Source organism: Megalobrama amblycephala, linkage group LG2, assembly GCF_018812025.1.
Source record: "Megalobrama amblycephala isolate DHTTF-2021 linkage group LG2, ASM1881202v1, whole genome shotgun sequence".
NCBI classification, from domain to species: Eukaryota; Metazoa; Chordata; class Actinopteri; order Cypriniformes; family Xenocyprididae; genus Megalobrama; species Megalobrama amblycephala.
The window spans coordinates 21,671,798-21,692,061 of record NC_063045.1 but is presented as its reverse complement, the minus strand read 5'-3'; the positions used below and the strand labels follow the sequence as shown (position 1 = coordinate 21,692,061).

At 37.8% G+C, this 20,264-nt stretch overlaps 2 protein-coding genes across 2 annotated transcripts; both read right to left on the bottom strand.

Moving 5' to 3' along the window:
* Window positions 1-425: 425 nt before the first annotated feature.
* On the bottom strand, window positions 426-1,929 carry LOC125262661 (vicilin-like seed storage protein At2g18540). The gene is made up of 3 exons (XM_048181480.1): window positions 1,455-1,929; window positions 875-1,286; window positions 426-456 (listed from the first exon to the last, which is right to left on the bottom strand). The coding sequence occupies exons 1-3, from the start codon at window positions 1,927-1,929 to the stop codon at window positions 426-428; spliced, it is 918 nt and encodes a 305-aa protein (XP_048037437.1).
* Window positions 1,930-1,967: 38 nt separating this feature from the next.
* LOC125253040 (GTPase IMAP family member 8-like) lies at window positions 1,968-20,180 on the bottom strand. Its single transcript, XM_048166782.1, has 3 exons — window positions 19,690-20,180; window positions 18,395-19,000; window positions 1,968-2,995 (listed from the first exon to the last, which is right to left on the bottom strand). The coding sequence occupies exons 1-3, from the start codon at window positions 20,165-20,167 to the stop codon at window positions 1,968-1,970; spliced, it is 2,112 nt and encodes a 703-aa protein (XP_048022739.1). The 5' UTR covers window positions 20,168-20,180.
* Between the last annotated feature and the right edge of the window lie 84 nt (window positions 20,181-20,264).

Genomic DNA, 20,264 nt, shown 5'->3' with positions numbered 1-20,264 from the left:
TTCTTCTTCTTCTTCATGTTTAGATTGAAGATCTTCTTTCTCTCTTTTCATTCTCTCTCTCTCTTGTTCCAGTCTCTGATTAAATTCATCAAAATCTCTCTGTTCTTTCTCTCTTCTTTTCTCATCCTCTTCTTCTTTTCTTGTTTTTTCCTCTAGTTCATGTTTCTCCCATTCCTCTCTTTCTCTCTTCATCTCCTCATGGATCTTTTCCTCACTTTCTTCCTTTTCTTTCATTAGTGTTTTATATCTTTCTTCCATCTCTCTGAATTCTTCTTCTCTTCTCTTTCTCTCTTCATCATTCCTCTCTTTCTCTTCTTCATGTTTCTTCATCAGTTCTTCTTTCTCTTTAAGTTCTCTTTTACATTGTTCTTCTCTCTCATTAAACTCCTCTTCTCTTTTCTTCCTCTCATTCTCTATTCTGTTCATCAGTCTGTCTGTTTCTGTGTTGTATCTGATCTGAAGATTTTCTTTTTCTTTCTTCACATTCTCATTTTCTCGCCTCAGTTCCTCCATTTCATTTTTTAACATCTCATGCTCTCTCTTCATTTCATCTCGTATCTCCTCCTCCTTTTCTTTCATTTCTATTTTATATTGTTCTTCTTTCTTTCTGAATTCTTCTTCTCTTCTCTTTCTCTCTTCATCATGATTCTGTCGTTCTTCCTCCATCATCATCTTCAGTCTCTCTTTCTCTTCTTCATGTTTCTTCATCAGTTCTTCTCTCTCTTTTATTTCTTTTTCATATTGTTCTTCTCTCTCATTAAACTCCTCTTCTCTTCTCTTTCTTTCAGTTTCATGATTCTCTATTCTGTTCATCAGTCTGTCTATTTCTATCTGAAGATGGTCTTTTTCTGTTTTTATTTTCTCCTTTTCTTGCCTCATTTCTTCCATTTCATGTTTAATTGTCTCTCGTTCTCTCTTCATCTCCTCACAAATCTTTTCCTCACTCTCTTCTTTCTCTTTCATTAGTGTTTTATATCGCTCTTCTATCGCATCTCTTTTTGTTCTCTCTGTTTCATGATTCTGTCTTTCACTCTCTATTCTGTTCATCAGTCTGTCTATTTCCATCTGAAGTTTTTCCTTTTCTTTCTTCACATTCTCCTTTTCTTTCTTCATTTCCTCTATTTCATGTCTAAAAGTCTCTCGTTCTCGTCTCATCTCGTCTCGTATCTCTCTCTGATGTTTCTCTTGTTCTCTTATTTCTCTCTTGTGTTCTTCTTCTCTTCTCTTTCTCTCTTTGTCCTGATTTTGTCGTTCTTCCTCCATCATCATCTTCATTCTCTCTTTCTCTTCTTCAAGTTTCTTCATTAGTTCTTTCTCTTTCATTTCTCTTTTGTATTGTTCTTCTCTCTCTCTGAATTCTTCTTTTCTTCTCTTTCTCTCTTCATCGTGATTCTGTCGTTCTTCCTCCATCATCATCTTCATTCTCTCTTTCTCTTCTTCATGTTTCTTCATCAGTTCTTCTCTTTCTCTGTTCAGTTTCTCCATCAGGATCTTCATCTTGTTTTCTTCTTCTTCATGTTTAGACTGAAGATCTTCTTTCTCTCTTTCCATTCTCTCTCTTTCTTGTTTCAGTTTCTTATTAAATTCAACCAAAACTCTCTGTTCTTTCTCTCTTCTTTTCTCATCCTCTTCTTCTCTTCTCTTCTTTTCCTCTAGCTTTTGTTTCTCCCATTCCTCTCTTTCTCTCTTCATCTCCTCATGGATCTTTTTCTCACTCTCTTCTTTCTCTTTCATTTCTCTTTTATATTGTTCTTCTCTCTCAATAAATTCTTCTTCTCTTCTCTTTCTCTCTGTTTCATGATTCTGTTGTTCATTCTCTATTCTGTTCATCAGTCTGTCTATTTCTGTGTTGTATTTGATCAGAAGATTCTCTTTTTTTCGCTTCATTTCCTCTATTTCACGTTTGAATATCTCTCGTTCTCGTCTCATCTCGTCTCGTATCTCTCTCTGATATTTCTCTTGTTCTCTTATTTCTCTATTTCTTCTTCTCTTCTCTTTCTCTCTTTGTCATCATTCTGTCGTTCTTCCTCCAGCATCATCTTTATTCTCTCTTTCTCTTCTTCATGTTTCTTTATCAGATTTTCTTTCTCTTTCAATAGTGTTTTATATTGTTCTTCTCTTTCAGTAAATTCATCTTCTCTTTTCTTCCTCTCATTCTCTATTCTGTTCATCAGTCTGTCTATTTCTGTGTCATATTTGATTTGAAATTTTTCCTTTTCTGTTTTTATTTTCTCTTTTTCTTGTCTCAGTTGCTCAATTTTATTTGTAAGTTTCTCTCGTTCTTGTCTCATCTCTTCTTTGTGTTTGTTTATCTCGTCTTCTCTTTCTCTGACTCTTTCCATCAGGATCTTCATCTGTTGTTCTTGTTTCTCTCTCTCCATCTCTCTGAACATCTTACATGAGTAGAAACTCCCTCCGTTCGCTGTCACCATGTTGTCTATCTTCTCCAGTAGATCAGACACCTGTGTTCGGTCTCCAGTCTGATTATTATTGAACACATGGAATCTGTTTCCGCATGCTTCAATCAGATTCATCAAAGGAGATCCAGGTTTTCCTAGAAACTGTTCAATAGTTTTGTTCTTCAGATCATCTCCTCTGGTGAAGAGCACCATGGTGTACTTTAGAGATTTTTCACCGAAAGTCTCTTGGATGATCTTCACTGATGTTGCTTCTTCTAGAGTGAATCGTTGTCCTAAATTAAGCACAATGATGAACACATGTGGTCCAGGCAGGATCATGGAGATGCAGTTGCTGATTTCTCTCTGGATCTCCTCATTACTCAGTTCAGTATCAAACAGTCCTGGAGTGTCGATCACAGTAACGTGTCGGCCGTTGATTTCAGATGTTTCTCTCCGACTCTCTTTAGTCACTGACTCATGAGATGTTTCTGCTGTAAATGCGTCTCTTCCTAAGATTGTGTTTCCAGTTGCACTTTTCCCAACTCCAGTTTTTCCCAGCAGCACAATCCTCACTTCATCTCTGTTTTCTCTTGAACCTGAAAATTAAAAACAGAACAAATCATAGTGAAATTTAAGAAAACATCTTTATTAATTCAAGTGACTCAAAGATAAACAGGGGGATTGGAGTACAATGAGCACTTTTGACCCATTTCCTTATTTTGATGAGTCAAATATATTCTTTGTTATAAACCCCGGTAATAAAACAAGGACCTGCCGTGATGCATCTCCTAAAGCCATTCTTTCTATTCATATTGTCTGATACTCTTTTTCAAACACACACAGACAGACACTAGGGCTGAAATTTCACATACACACACACTACAAATTAAACAGATTTCTGAAGACAAAAAAGCTGATGATGCTTTCTTCAGGTGCCCTTTTATAGCCTGTGACATCACCTGACTGCTGTAACCAATCAAGATTTGTGTATATTGACATGTACTTCAGACACCAGTTCATGCAGAGCATTCCCAGAGCATCAACACCATGACACATGACACTGTGTCATGGTGTTCAACTACAAAAGAGAATTGAAAAAAGTATATGTTGTTTTTTCTACATATCTGTCTTGGAGGTCAGCTCTTGAGGAGAGTGGCTGAGATCAATGTGCTCTCTTCACAGTGAAAAAAAGTTCTTCACAGTTTTAAGAGGCAATCGTGACCTAATGGAGACTTTTAACCCAAAGGTTGTGGGTTTGAGTCTCAGGGGAAGTGAATGAACAGCATGAATGAGGTGACACAGACATCTTATCAGCTAGCATACCTATACTTCGCTCCTACCCTCCACTCTCTGAGGCAGAAAGAGTCGTGTTCAAACAACTCTCTACCTTTACCTTGACTATGACCAGCCTATTTCAACCCGAGCTGCTGAATCTTTAGCCATTTCCAAGAAACTGCTGAAGACTCATCTTTATCATCAACACTTGACCCATTAATACTAACACTTACTAGACTATATCTATTTAAAAAAAATAGCAACTACATGGACTGTGCTAGACTAATGTCTCGGTTATGTATATAAACTTAGTTCCCCGAATACGGAACGAGACACTGCATAATCGCTATGTGAACGCCTCTGCGTGATGTCGTTGTGAAGCACGTATGAAATTTGTCCAATAGGGAGACGTTACGTCATAGGCGGGTGACGTCACTGACCAGGAACTATAAAGCCTACCCGAAAACACTCTCATTCAGCTTCTGAAATACTGAAGCAAGTGACTTATGGGCATGCTGGGAGTATGGCAAGGCGACGCAGCGTCTCGTTCCCTATTCAGGGAAATAAGTAGGGATGTCCCGATCAGGTTTTTTTGCCCTCGAGTGCGAGTCCGAGTCATTTGATTTTGAGTATCTGCTGATACCGAGTCCCGATCCGATACTTCTATAATACATCAAAAAAAGAATAAAGAAGAGCGAAAAAAAAAACAGATCCAGGACGTTCCTTATTTTTTATTTAAGTACAAACAGAGCACTTCTGTGAGGTAGCTTGAACAATCAAGTAATAAATAACATAAATTGTTCACTTCACTTCACTTTAGTGCAACAGTAAATATAAAAAAGGCTAATATAAAAACAAATATATTTGGTTTGATTTGGGTATGCTGCAGTCTGTGTAATAACTAAAATAATGTTTATATATATCATTTTTTCTGGCTAGTTTACTTTAGTTTTTTATAATACACCATACTTTAACCCAAACTGAATAATAAAAAACAAGTTTAAATGGGTAAATCTTCTATTATTATTTTTGATTCTTAATTTTCTTTTCTGTCATACTCAAATTCTTGTTAAAACACATTAGACATGTGTATTGTGTGCATTTTGAACACTTTTTGTGTGAAATTATATTTATTTTGTCCATCAAAAGTGTGCTTTCACTTTAATTACGCGTCAGCAGCGCAGCGTGTGTCTCAATCAGCTCCCTAGTTCAGTAGTCAGGGCACTGATCAGGGTATCAGCCACATTCACTTTCATTATATACTGATTCACGACCTAGGGAGCTAGGGAGCTGATTGAGACACAGGGATAGACTCGGTGCCGAGACGATCGCGGCACTGCTGCTTACGCGACGCTCCTGCCTGACGCTTTACGAGCTGCTCCTGCTGCCTGTGTGAATGCATCCGTTGGTTGACATGCACGCTGAAAAAAATATGCGCTACTCACGCGCCGCTTACGCTTGCAGTGTGAAACAGGCCTAACTCTGTGCCACCGCATCACTATAGATGTGTTAAAAATAATGAGAATATATATACATATATATCCGAGTCCTGATCGGGAGGTAACGTCCGATTCCGATCGAGTCTGAAACCACATGATCGGGCCCAATTTCCAATCACGTGATCGGATCTGGACATCCCTAGAAATAAGGTTATATACATAACTGAGACGTTCCCTTTCAAAGGAACTCACACTGCGTAAACGCTATGGGAACGACAATCCCAACGTCGCCATATGAGCAAGTGACTGTTCGTGTGTAGCTGAAGCTACAGATGGCCTCGACCACTCACTTGCTCATTCTCTGCTTGGATGCGGGGAGACCCTTCCTAGGTGCCCCAAAACATACAAATATAAGACCATAAGCTAACTGCCATAAGACCTAACAGTCTCTGGAACTGTTTGACAGTGAGTGACTGGCCTAGCTTTATGTCTGAGATGGTCGAGAGAATCAATGTTATGCGAGCCGGAGATAAACGGGCACACATAGCCACTGAATCCCAAACCACGCCTAGATAAGTGGTCCTCTGAGCTGGAGAAAGCACACTTTTCTTTGCATTTAGTCTCAACCCCAACCTTCTCATATGATCTCTAGGGGTGACCCTGAAAAGTCGACGATTCGAATCTTCAATAGGAGGAGCCTGATTCGACTATCAATCCCACAGTCAAATCGTCACAGAGGTGTTATGAGACGAGATATGGGGGCGCTCAATATCTGATTTTACACAGACATACCGGTTCTTTCCTAATAGGTTAATATACAGCCTATTATGTTAATACTATAAATAAAAATGTGAAAAGAAAGAAGCTTTTAATAAATATTTTTAATGTGCGTGAATAAATACAACCTGTGACCGATTTAAGTTTTACTTCCAACTCAACGACAAACACTGCTGCCGCTTCTGCCGGCCAACGAGGTGACTATAGCGCGCTATTTGAAAAGACTCAACGGACACAGGCAGATCGCGTGAAAGACTGGATTTTTGTCTCTCAATCAATAGGGTAGCTACAAGTGATTTCAAACTATTTCAGCTGCTTGTAATTTGATTTTTGGATGCTGTTTAGCTAAAAAGACTGCCACTCCAGTTTAGCGTTTATTGTCTCTGCAGTTAAAAAGACAAGTTGACAATTCTAGCTATAATTTTGTCATTTTAATAATTTCTTTAATTTAAATTTATTTATTGATCACTCAGGGTTATTTAATTTAACTATTTCTGGCTTGTGTTTTGAATATATGTTCCCCTGCACTTCAGGCATTTTGCATTTTTTTTAATTAGACTATTTTCATTTATTAGAACGGTATATTCTGTTCTAATTCAATTCTGTAAATTAATGTTTGATAAAAAAAAATTATATATTTGGTTATTATGGTTTTTGGTGCATCAATGTTGCGCTGTAGATTAGTTAGCCTAAAGCTTGCTCGCACAGACAATTTAGCCGATGTAATTTGATTTGCCGACATATGAAATGTATATCTGCAGTGTGGCCTTTCTGCAGTTATTAATATATATATATATAATAAAGTTTATTGATCCAAAATGTTTTTATTCATTTTCTTCTATATCTTTGAGAGTGTTCTGTACATCGTGGCTGTGAATGTTTATCCGCATTGCCTTTCATTTGTTTAAAAAATATAAAATCATTGTCAGTTTAGTCTATCACTTGACAGGCAGTTTGGTCGGTTTATAGAAAGATGTTTCTCTGTGCTGTGTGTGAAAGAAAATAAAAATTGTCAAGCCGCGGGTAGACTATAGCCAGACCTACTTCATTTTACGTGTCCCGCTCCATCTCGTGCACAGTTCAGCGCGCGAACCTTTCAAAGTCTGTGCGCACTCTCTAGCGCACTCCCCCCCCTTTATGATTCGACTGTCAGTCGAATACAGGCAATCTGATTCAAATCGGATTCGACTACGTAAATCCGTAGTCGAGGACACCCCTAATGATCTCAGTGTTGAGCTGCCATCTTCTCTGATTGAGCCAGAATCAACCAATCGTCTATGTAGTTCAGAATGCGGATGCCCTGCATACACAAGGGCTTCAGAGCCGCGTCTACACATTTGGTGAAGGTGCGGGGTGACAGTGCTAGGCCGAAGGGAAGAACCCGATATTGGAATGCTTTGGAGTGCCATCACCAGAGCCTGCTCGGGACCCACCACTGTGGGCAAGATCCCTTTGAATCGGGGTGGATGATGAACTGAATCGCATACCCCTTTTTTACTGTGTGCAGCACCCATTAAGATATTTGACAGACCTTTCCACATTGTCAAAAAAATCTACTAAGGAAACCAGCCTCTCGAGGCTGGCCTCTGGTGGAATATGGGCAGGGAGCTCAGTGCCCTGAAGCGGAGTCCCCACAGGGAACGACTGGCTTGGCTGCACCAGAGAGAGTGCACCACCCTTGGATGACATGCAGGGAACTACTGCGCCCCCGGCATTGCGGCGGGGTTAGGAGATCACCCCCCTGAGGGCACCGAAGACACACGGGCACCGTTAAGAGAGGTGAACACCGCTTGACTCTGAAGGGGACCACCCTCAGGATCCTGATCCATCTGCCATCAGGATTGACGAAGCCCTCTTAGTAACAGTGATGGTCCTCAGGTCTGTCTTGCTCTTCGAGGACTTCGCCTGAGAGCGTTGTCCCGCATCCCAGCTCCTCGGAGGGGGAGAATGGGTAGCAACGCTCTGCTATTGGTGCTGTCTGCGTGTATGCGAGGAGCTCGTACTCGGCTTGGGCTGCTCCCGCCCAGCAGCCGAAGGGACTTGGGATCGGCGGGGAAGAAACTGCTGAAAAGCTGCAGCTTGTTTCTTAGACTCCTGGAACCTCTCAGTGATGGTGGTGATAGCATTACCAAAGAGGGCAGAATAATTTAGTGTGGTGTGTCCAAGAGAATCGTTTTATCTTTGTCTTTGATTTCAGTCAAATTCAACCAAAGATGCCTCTCCGTGGCCACCAGGGCTGCCATAGAGTGGCCGATGGTCAGTCTGGTATGCTTGCAAAATGCTTATTGTATGCAAGCAAGCTGCAGCCTGACCTGCAGCTGAGTACGCTTTACCCACTAGCGCTGATGTTGTTTTCAAGGGCTTAGTGGGTAATTTCGGGGTTTTGAGGGACGATGCCGCCTGGGGAGAGAGATGGCTTGCAAGCGACTCCTCCGCTTTTGGCATCGCCCCATACCCGTGTCTCCTCAAACCAATAATGTTACTGTAGGTAGACATTTGAGGGGTGTAGACACGGAAGGATACCGGTCTTTTCCACGACCTCGACACCTCAGTGTGGAGGTCGGAAAAAATGGTCAGCTCTGACGTGGAGGATGAGCAAACCTAGATGGTAGATAATGTTCATCAAGTTTACTTCTAGTCTGCTGCTCTTGCTTCTCGACTGGCCAGTCAATGTTCAGCTTGGCAACGGCTCAAGTAAGCACATCCACAAGCTCCCAAATCTTCAGTCCTTCCTGTTGTCACACTGACAACATCCAGCTCCTCAGAACTGGACGCCATCAGCGTGTGCTTCCTGACTCCGGATAGACACTTTGGATGCAGCAGGTGAGGGCAGAGATAAGGCTGGGCCCGTCTCTAACCCCGCTGCTACATCCATTTGTGAACGTCAGGACATGAGGCGCAGCCCTGCCTCAGCAGAAGCGGGACCCGAGTCCTGAGGAACGTGAACCGAGCCACTCTCCTCGAAGAGGGCCCGGCAGGAGTGCAGCGTTTTCATGGGTAACTGCTTGCAGTGCACACAGGCAGCCCCTACGAGAGCTGCCTGGGCATGCTGCACTCCCAAACAAGCAACACACATTTCATGTGTATCCCTGTCCATAATGAAATGAGGACAGGGAAGAACACACTTCCTGAATTGCTGCTCACTCGCCATAATATAAATGAATGAATGATGGTAGACAGACAACAATAAAAAAGACAGACAAGATCACATGTAGCGCTTGCTGAAGACACAGAAGCTGAATGAGAGTGTTTTCGGGTAGGCTTTATAGTTCCTGGTCAGTGACGTCACCCGCCTATGATGTACCATCTCCCGATTGGACAGATTTCATACGTGCTTCATGACGACATCATGCTGAGGCGTTCCCACAGCGATTATGCAGCGCAAGTTCCCTTGAAAGGGAACTGGAACTAGTCACAACATTTGCATTGTTATCTGTTGTGGAAATTTTAATTTTTCATATGCTTTTAACCTGTATTCTTGTGAAATATGATGCTTATGGAACATGGTATGATGTTGGCTTAAGTGGTAATGTTGAACATAGTGTTAACATAGATGTTAGAAATAGAAAGAGCAAGATATGGTATGGGGACATGCAAGATGTATGTTAAAAACATGTCTGTGCTAATAATGTGTGGAAAGTTACAGCCACTAAGAGATGTTCCTAATATGGTAAAAAGACAGAGGCTTCGGCCTTGGAGGTTAGAGATATAAAAGTGAGGGGAAGCTTTCGTTCTTGGTCTTACACTCTGCAGCTACTTGTGTTTCTGTATGACCTGTCTGACCTTTCTTGCAAGAAATAAAACCTTTAAAGACAATTGGACGTGTTTGTCTCTTATGCAGTAGAGTCGGAGTGTTTTTTTTGCCACAACATTATCATATTGTTGGTTTGATTACTTCTACCGTTGTCCTCATTTGCTCATCTGCTAAAAGATGAAATGTAAAAGGGCAATTCTTAGACTATGGGCACTTTCATGTCCTTTGATCATATTTTATAAAAAACATTTAATTTTGAAAAATCCACACTTTCATAGTTAAATTTACAATGAAAGTACTTTAGGAACTTTTTACCGGTAATCTATAATGATTTTTTCACCTTTTTAAACATCATTATACATGCAAATATTGCTGTTTTGTGCTTGTCCCACACCCAGACTTCTGATCTTCAATAATGAAAAAGAAGTGTAAAAAAATGATTTATCTATTTTTTTTTTTTTATATGACTGAGTAAAGTATCAGTAAAAGAATCAAAACATAATTGAGGTTTTTAAGGTCAGACAACTATTAATGTGATTTTATATACAAAATGTAGTTGTCCCACAGTATTGCCGTCATTTCCACCACAACGCTGTAATGTCCCTTTAAAAAGTTTTTTTGAAAGACTGTTTGGGTAGTTTCTATGGAGATGAACAATGACATCACAGCACATGTCTGACATGGAGGAGATTTTAAATTTCTTCAGCAACTTGGAGAAGAAAACTCAAGGTAAATATTGCTTGAAATGAAAATATTTTTATTGTATGTCATTTCCAAACATGGCGTAACATCAAATGAGTTTGTAAATAAATAGATTTTTTAACACAAATAGATGTATTTTGCATGCATGCAATGCTTGCTACCAATTCATAGCTAATCTGTAATACTAGCTTTGATTTTTTTACAAAATACTGTAGGATTGTCATTTCCACCACATTATCTTCTTGGGTGGAAATGACAAAGGTGAGGTGGAAATGACATTTATGCTTACAAGGTGCAATTCATAGATTGAGTGGCTACATATGAATATTTTATTTATTGAAATGTACAACGTTAATGTATTTATTCAAATATATGTTGAAATGCCTTTTCATCTATTTTTAAGATGCCGTGGAAGTCAACTAGAGAAAGGTCTCAGTCCTATAGGGACAGACTAAAAGAGGTCCCTGTCAAATATGAAGAGCGACTGAAGAGAGACAGGGAGAGATACATAAAGAAAAAAGAAAGAGGGGTTGTAAAGCCAATTGCAGATTTGTCAAAGCGCGAACAACGCAAAAGAAGGAGACAATGGAGAACCAATCAAAGAAATTATCGGGAGAAGATGAATCACATTCTCTCTCTCTCTCTCTCTCTCGGTGCATGCTGGGAGTTTGGGGAATGTGAGTGTCTCACGGGTGAGAGGAGCTTTTCGTGGGGTGTTTTCTTACTATTTTCGTTTATTTATTTATTTATTTATTTTTGTATGAGTGTTTTTGTAGAGCTATAGAGGTTAATTTAAAAATATTAGTAGCTTGTTTAGTTGTAATCGCCAGGTAAAAGTTTGGGCCTCGTGGCGGAGGGCGGGGATGGAGGTTTCCTCTCTGTCGCTCCGCCATGGAGTCAGGTGCGTGCCAGACGCCGGTGTGACGGTCGAGGACGTACTCTTGGCGATTGGAGAACAGATAGGATTTGATAACATTGTATCTGCATCCAGGATGAACAAGGCCGTGGTAGTTTTTCTAAAGGATCAAAGTTTTGTGAGTAAACTCATTGTGAGCGGTGTTTGGGTAAGTGGAGCTTTTGTTACCATTTCACCTTTGGTATCGCAATCGACAAGAGTGAACATTTCCAATTGTCCACCTTATATACCTAATGCATGCATTGAAAACGAACTGCAGAGGTTCGGGAAAATAGTAAGTGGAATAACATTAATTCCACTCGGATGTAAAAAAGAGGCTCTGAAGCATGTGTTGTCTTTTAGGCGGCAGTTGTTTATGGTTTTAGAATCGCCAACGTTTGATATCTCGTTTCGGGTTAAACATGAAGACAAGTCATATATGATCTACGCAAGCACCAATCATTTGAAATGTTTTGAGTGCGGTAGTATCGGACATAAAAAAATGGAATGCCCGAAAAAAACGCAAATAGAAGGCGATACCAATAAAACAAATGAAAGTGAACAGGTGGTTGCTGTAGGTGAAACGGAGAATGCAGATAAAAGTAAGGAAACAGTGACAGACAACGAAACTGACAAAGTGCAGAGTGCAAATAATAAACGGAGTACTCATAAACAAAGTGAATCCATTGAGGATATAAGACTGAAGGAATTAAGTGAAAAGAAATTAGGGGAAAAAAAGGCGAAAAAAAATAATTGTGACGGAGAAAATAAAAGGAGGAATAATGAAGAGGCAGGGACAAGTGATGTGAAAAAATGTCATCTTGAGAGTTCTGATGAGCTTGATGAAGATAACGTTGAGAATCAAATTGATAATGTACCTCTGTCACAGCTCTCTGAAAGCACTGATGTGACTGAAGAGATGGTTGATGATGATTGTCTTTCTGAAATGTCAGATATTCCCTCCAACTATGATGAGGATCAGTTATATACTGTAAAAGAGATTAACGATTTTCTTGATGCAACCTTTGGAAGAAAAGTAGAGGTTAAAGAATTTTTTCCTGATGTGAGAAAGTTTTTGGCTTCTGTGATAAAGATACAAAAGACGGTCAGTTATGAAGAGCTAAGTAGAAGGAAAAGATTCAGATTGAAAAAAATGGTAACAAACTTGAGAAAAGAGAAAGTTCTTGAAAATTCCTTATAATTTATTTATGAAGGAATCACAAGGGGTGAACTACTTGTCCTTTCTTGTGTTGTCGTTTGTGTTTTCTTTTTTTCTGTCCTCTTTTTTCATGGAGAGCTTTAGAATAGGATCCATTAATATCAATGGGGGAAGAGATGGCAGAAAAAGAGCAAGTTTACATGAATACATAGAAAATAAGAGTATTGATGTAACATTTGTGCAAGAGACACATAGTGATGTGAAAAATGAAATAGAATGGAAAATGGGGTGGAGAAGTGATTTGTTTATGAGTCATGGTACGAATGTTAGAGGAGGAGTTGCTATTTTATTTTCAAGGACAATTAATATAACCAATGTGTCTGTCAATGAAATAGAAAAAGGGAGAATTTTGGCAGTTCAAGCAAATGTAAATGGATTTGTTTTTGTTTTTATTAATATTTATGCACCAAATACTGGAGCAGAGAGGATACAAATCTTTAAAAAATTACATGAGTTTTTAAAACAAAATTGTGATGAAAATGTGTGGTTGGTTTTAGGGGGTGATTGGAACTGTACAGTTAATTTTACCCTAGATAGAAATGGAGAAGAACCTCATCCTTCTTCTGCCAAATTTTTACAGGATGTTATTAGTAATTCTAATTTAGTTGATGTATGGAGATTACAACACCCTACAGTTAAACAGTATACATGGGTAAAGGCTTTACATGACCATATTAGTACCGCCAGGTTAGATCGTTTTTATATTAATAAGAATAAAAGTAATAGGATTTTAAAATCAACAATTTATCCAAATGGGTTTTCTGATCATCATTTATGTATAATTGAAATAAATGTAAAGAAGTCACAAAGTCATAGTTATTATTGGCATTTTAATGTGAAATTATTACAAGATGTGCTTTTTTGTGAAAAATTTAAAGTATTTTGGATTGAGTGGAGAAAACAAAAAAATAATTATGATGATATTGTTCAGTGGTGGGATATAGGAAAAGTACAGATAAGAATATTTTGTCAAAACTATATATATAACACAAATAGTAGGATTAAAAAAACTGTTTTTGAACTAGAAAAAGAGATAAAACAAATTGAAAGAGAATTAAGTGTTGGAGATGTTGTGGCAGTTGGGAAGCTGGAAGGAAAAAAAAAAGCTTTAGCTACATTATTTCATGAGAAGGCAAAGGGGGCTTTAATTAGAGCTCGCTTTGCATTTTTGAGTGAAATGGATGCACCAAGTTCCTTCTTTTTTAATTTAGAGCAGAAAGTAAGAGAAAAAAAAATGATGTTGCATTTGAAAGATGTAAATGGGAATGTGATTTCCGATCCAAATGAAATGAGAAAAATTGCTATGAGTTTTTATATGGACTTGTTTGGAGAAGGACAATGTGATGTAAGTTGCATTGAGGAGATGCATAAAGACTTACTGAAACTTTCTGATGAACAGAGTAAACAGCTTGACTCTGGCCTCCAGCTAAAAGAACTGTCTGAAGCTGTTCAAAAACTTTCAACTGGAAAAGCACCCGGTATAGATGGAATCCCAGCTGAATTTTATAAACAATTTTGGAACTTACTGAAAGATGATTTTTATGAAGTTTTTAATCATTGTTATCAAAAAAATGAATTGCCTACTAGTTGTAAAAGAGCAGTTTTATCTTTATTACCTAAAAAAGGTGATCTTGGTTTGTTGAAAAATTGGAGACCTGTGGCTGTTTTATGCACCGACTATAAAATTATGGCAAAGTGTCTTTCTAATAGATTGAAACCTTTTTTAGAATGTATTGTCAATGAATATCAAACATATTGTATCCCTAACAGAACAATAATGGACAATCTGTTTCTTGTAAGAGACATAATAGACATTGCAAGTTTGAATGGTGAAAATGTTGGCATTTTTGCGATCGATCAGGAAAAAGCGTTTGATAGAGTTAGTCATTTTTATTTATTTAAAACGCTTGAGGCTTTTGGGATTGGTCAAAGTTTTATTTCATGGACTAAAATGTTGTACAATGATGCTTCTGCAATGTTGAAAGTGGGAGGTGGGCTTAGTCAGCCTATTCCAGTGTTGAGAGGAATCAGACAGGGATGCCCGTTATCAGGGATGTTGTATTCATTGGCCATTGAACCCCTACTTTGTAAGTTAAGGAAAACATTACAAGGGGTTTCTGTTGAAAGGCCTATTAAATTTGTCGCATACGCTGATGATGTTACAATTTTTATTAAGGATGAGAGGGATGTGTCTGTATTAATAGAAACTCTGAAAATCTATGAAAATGCATCAACAGCGAAAGTGAACTGGGAAAAGTGTGAAGGGTTTTATTGTGGACAATTGGTAAATAATAGTCCACCAGTGCTCCCAGGTGGTGTTAAGTGGAGTCAAGAGGGGTTGAAATGTTTAGGGGTTTATTTAGGGACTGAAAGATTTAAGATGAAAAATTGGGAAGGAATGGTGGAGAAGATGTGTAGCCGGTTGTCTAAGTGGTCATGGGTGCTACCACAGCTTTCTTATAGGGGAAGAGTTTTGGTCACAAATAATTTAGTAGCTTCAGCACTGTGGCACAAAATGAATGTCCTGGACCCACCTGATGATATCGTTCATGAACTACAAAGAAGATTAGTGGATTTTTTCTGGACTGGACAACGTTGGACTAAAGCATCCATTCTTTTTTTACCAGTAAATGAAGGTGGACAGGGATTAATAGATATCAAAAGCAGAGTTAAGACCTTCAGGCTGCAGGCAGCACAAAAGTTGCTGTATTCAAACAGGTGCTGGACTGATACTGCTAAAACCCTGTTGCATAAAGTTGATGTTTTTAAATATGATTTACATTTGTTTTTAATTAATTTAACAGAAATGGACTTAAAAGACACATCTGCTTTTTATAAAACAATGTTGAGAACATGGACTTTAATTCTTCAAGTAAAGAGAGATTTGTCTTATTCTGAATCCTGGATCAATGAAGAACCTCTTTTTAATAATCCCTTACTTCAAGTAAAGGTGCTTAATTCAAAAAGCCTACAGAAAGCATTGGCAAGAGCTGGATGCACAAGGATAATGGACTTCAAAAATGGTGATGAATGGAAAAGTCCAGAGGAACTGTGTAGTCTGACTGGAATCAGGTCCGTCAGATTGATGAAACATGTAATGGATGGTATTTTCTCATTTTTTTCCCTCGGTTTATCGTCAAAAGTTGAGAGGGATGGAAGATTTGAATGAAGAAGAGAAGGAGATAAAGGAGGTGGTTTTTCCTGAACTTAAAGTTTCAGCTTTGGTGGTAGAAGAACCACAAGAGGAATCAATTCTCTCTTTCAGGACTCCAGAGTTACATGGTTTTAAAGAGGCTTCAAAGAAAACATTATATTTGACTTGTGTAAAAGTCGCTCACCAATCAGTTCTAAAGGACTGTAGAGAAACAAAGTGGTCAGATGTGTTGGGACCAAACTCTTCTCCTAGAAGGAGCTGGAGAACATTGTATAAATCTCCTATTGAAAAACGAACTGCAGATCTACAGTGGAGAGTTATACATTGGGCAGTAGCTACAAACAGACACGTGGCACACATCGATCCCACTGTAGAAAAGAAATGTCCCTTTTGTGATTTAGAGGAATCAATTGATCATCTTTTCTTATTTTGTTCTAGATTGAGAGGTGTTTTTCAAATATTGGAAAATTGTATTGAAAAATTGGGCGAAGAGTTTAATGACTCTGTTTTCATATTTGGACCAAATTATAAGGCTTCAGATAAGAGAAGAATTGGTATAATTAATTTTCTAATAGCGGAAACAAAAAAGGCTATATGGATAACAAGGAAAAAAAAGATAAATGAAGAAGTTTTAGTAGAACCAGAGATAATTTTAAGAGCCTTTGTGACTTCAAGGATCAAAGCAGAATTTGCTTATTATAAATTGATTAAAAATCTGGTTTGTTTCAAGGAATTATGGGGTTTAAATGAAGTTTTGTGTACTGTGGATCATGAGGAGAATCTAATTCTAAACTTTTAATTGTTGGTTGAAAGTATATTATTTGATGTGAAGTTAATGTGTTTATATTTATGAGTTGTATATGTATACATTTATACAAGTATGTGTGTATGTATATTAATATATATATAGTTTTATTTATTTATATTTTTTATTATTATTTATGTTTGTGAGTGATTGTAATAATTGAATGTGGGTTATGATTGGTTGTTGATTATATAAAAAAAAAAAATGTAATTAACAAATTTTAGTATAAATAAAGCGATATAAACGTCAACGTCTCTCTCTCTCTCTCTCTCACACACTCAGACACACACACACACACACACACACACACTCCCTCTCTCATAAACTGTCTCTCTCACACACACTACCTCACTTTCATGCACATTATCTCTCACACACATACCGTCTGGTCACCATAATTGCCCTCTGGACAAACCTCCATGTTTACTCTCTCTCTCTCTCTCTCTCACACACTCAGACACACACACACACACACACACACACACACACACTCCCTCTCTCATAAACTGTCTCTCTCACACACACTACCTCACTTTCATGCACATTATCTCTCACACACATACCGTCTGGTCACCATAATTGCCCTCTGGACAAACCTCCATGTTTACTCTCTCTCTCTCTCTCTCTCTCTCTCTGTCTCATACACGCACAGCCCTCGTGATCTAGGTGCTTTACAGTTCATGTTATATGATAATTGATATGGTATAGTTTAAGGTGTCTTTTAAATGTTCTCTTCAGAACAGTGTTCATCTAAGAGACCGATTAGAATTTTACAATACCAAACTAACTCACATACAGCGTGTGCATGCTCAAGATGCTTTATAGTTCATGTTACAATGCATTGACATGACTAAAGTTTAGGTGTTTTTTAAGTATTCCAAAATTCAAAACAGTGTTCATCTAACCAATTATTATGTTATGATATAATGTATAATGTATAATGTATAACGTATAATGTTATAATGTTATAATGTTACAATGTTACAATTACAATTTATGTGCAACTTACATTTTTCATGTGACTATTTGTGGTTAAAGTTGTTTACAGTAATACTGTAACTGTTCATCTGGTTATGGAACCAAACAGACTAATGACTAATGATTTGTTAAATGGGTTTCAAATAAATGTTTTCTTTTTTTCTACATGGACGTCCATTCATTGTCATTTCCACAACACCCAGTCATTTCCACCACCTCATAACTTTTAAAAAATATGTATAAAATTCTAATCACTCATTAAAAATTTCTGCATAGTTTATGGGATAATGTTCCACTTAATGTAATAACACAAGTAGTTATTTTTCTGAAATGTATCTAACCAATGCAATATTATATTTCAGGTTGTGGTGGATGTAAGCTTTGTGTTTGGGCCTCATGACAATTAATTTACTTAATCCACAAATCTATGGTAATTGCAATATAGGTATAAATTGGTAAAACTATGTGTGAAAGTGGTCTTACACTGTTAAGAAATTATGTATATCATAATAATTTTAAATAATAATCAAATATTTACATGTGATGGAAATGACATTTGTTCAGTACGGATCGGAAAATATGTCAAAAAACACCAATTTGTCTTATAATGTAAGTGCGTTCTTTTATGGATCATTAAACTAGACTAGTTATATTTAACTGTTAGACTGTGACAATTTTGATTTGAACACTTTTTTTCCCCTCAAGTTCACAAGGCCAAAAGTGCCTGTAGTTGAAGAACCACCCAAAAATAATAACTTTTCATGTGGAACAATAAAGCTTGACATTTTGACCTTGTTTGTTTTGCAATCAGAATGTTTATATGTTTGAATTTTTAAATGTTCGAATTTTACATTTTTTTTTTTTTACTTTATAATGTTGAATGTTGCTTTTTTGCTGTTTTAAAATACAAATGCATAAAACACTTTTACTGCTCAAATTGGTTTGTAATTTTTCTAGCTCTAATGATTAAGACATAAACTGATTTTCTGGTTATTACCTTTTGTCAGTAAATGTGTCTCCAGTGAATGAATTTTCTTCTTCATCTCTTCATATTTCATCAGTTTTTTCATCTGTGCCTCCAGAAATGTCTCTGTGGAGAAAAACTCTCCTCTGTTTTCTTCCAGCATCTTCTCAATGTTCTCCATCAATGTGGACACTTGTGTGTTGGGACCAAAGAAATGATGTCGACCTCCAAATCTCTCAATGACAGACTGTGTTTCTTCATCGAGTTCTGTTGTCTGATGCTCTGAACTCTGCATTATGAGGATCATCATGTGTTTGTTGATTCTGGAGCTGAAGATCCTCTGGATCTCCTCCATTTCTGCTTTATCTTCATTGTTGAGTGGAGCATCAGGAATAATGAGGAGGAAAACATGAACTCCAGGACCATAGAAAGACACACAGCGGAGAGTCTGACGCATCACTTCCTCCTCTGAGAGACGAGTGTTGAACAGAGCTGGAAGATCCACCAGACTGATCTGACGTCCATGAAGATCCATGTGTTTCTTCTCTCTTATTAGTTTTGATACAGATTTCTTCAGTGTTTCATCACTTCCACACAGGAACAAGTTCAGCTTCTGTTGTCTAGTGTCACTGACACCTCCTTAAACACAGAAACATGTGTTACTACAACATATTTAGATATTATTTATGTCAGATTTCATTTCTATTGAATCAACTATTCAAATAATTTCTATTGTAAACTGGAAGTCTGTAATCAGTTGATACTGTAGATTTCCGTTTTATGAATCATGATTTACTTAATGTTAAAAGAAATTATGAATCAAACAAACTTACAGCCTTACTTGTAAGCTTATGTTTAATATTTTAACTCAAATGTAGTATGTGATTTGATATCATTACCTACTATACAGTATGATAATCGAAATTCTGATACATGCCGTGATTAACAGTACTCAATGATCGATTATGACTGAATCTTTGTGTTTGTCCAGTGTCTGACGCTTCACATGATCAATTGTGTGGAAAAAGCAAGTGATTATTTTGGAAATGTACAGTAATGAATGAGTGTTTCTGAAACCACCGGTGAGTTTTGAGCAGCTCTTCTCTAACAGGCAGAACAGATTTTACTGATTTCATATTTAGCTAAATCAATCAGGTCTATATAAAGTTGACAGATTTGAGAGGAATCCTGTATTATACTAAAGTTGCTGTATTCACTGTTTTTGTTTTTCAGTTATTGGACACTAACAGTTTTATGTCTCCTGTACACTCTAAATACTGCTATCAATACTGCACAGAAATCTTATTTTCTTGTAAGAGTTTCCTCACCATCAGGATCTTCCTCTGTTCTGAGTGAAGCAAAAGATCTGCTCTGATCTTCATCCACCAGTGTTTCTTCTGCATCATAATCACATGTGAGAAATTCTTCATTGTTTTCTCTGAGGATCTTCTCTAGTTGTTGAGATACTCCAGAGATCAGTCTCTTTATTTCATTATCGAGCTGAACATGTCCTCCTCCACACTCTGCAGTGAATTGATGAATTAATTCATTAGTTTTCACAGATGCTCCTTCATCAGTTTCTTCATCAGTTGTGATCACTATAGTGCGTTTAATCGCCTCTTCACTGAATTTCTCCAGCACATATTTCACTCTTGTCATGTCCTCCTCAGTGAAGTCTTTATACTGCAGTACGAGTATGAAGACATGAGGTCCTGGATCAGACAGAGACACACACTCTCTCACTGTCTGTGTGATCTGATGATCTGAGATGTTTGTCTGGAGCAGCTGAGGACTGTTGATGACCATCACATGTCTGTCCTTCAAGTCTTCCTCCTACTCTCTCTACAACATCTGGAGGAGCTTCACTGTCAAACGCTGCTCGTCCCAACAGGAAGTTTCCCAC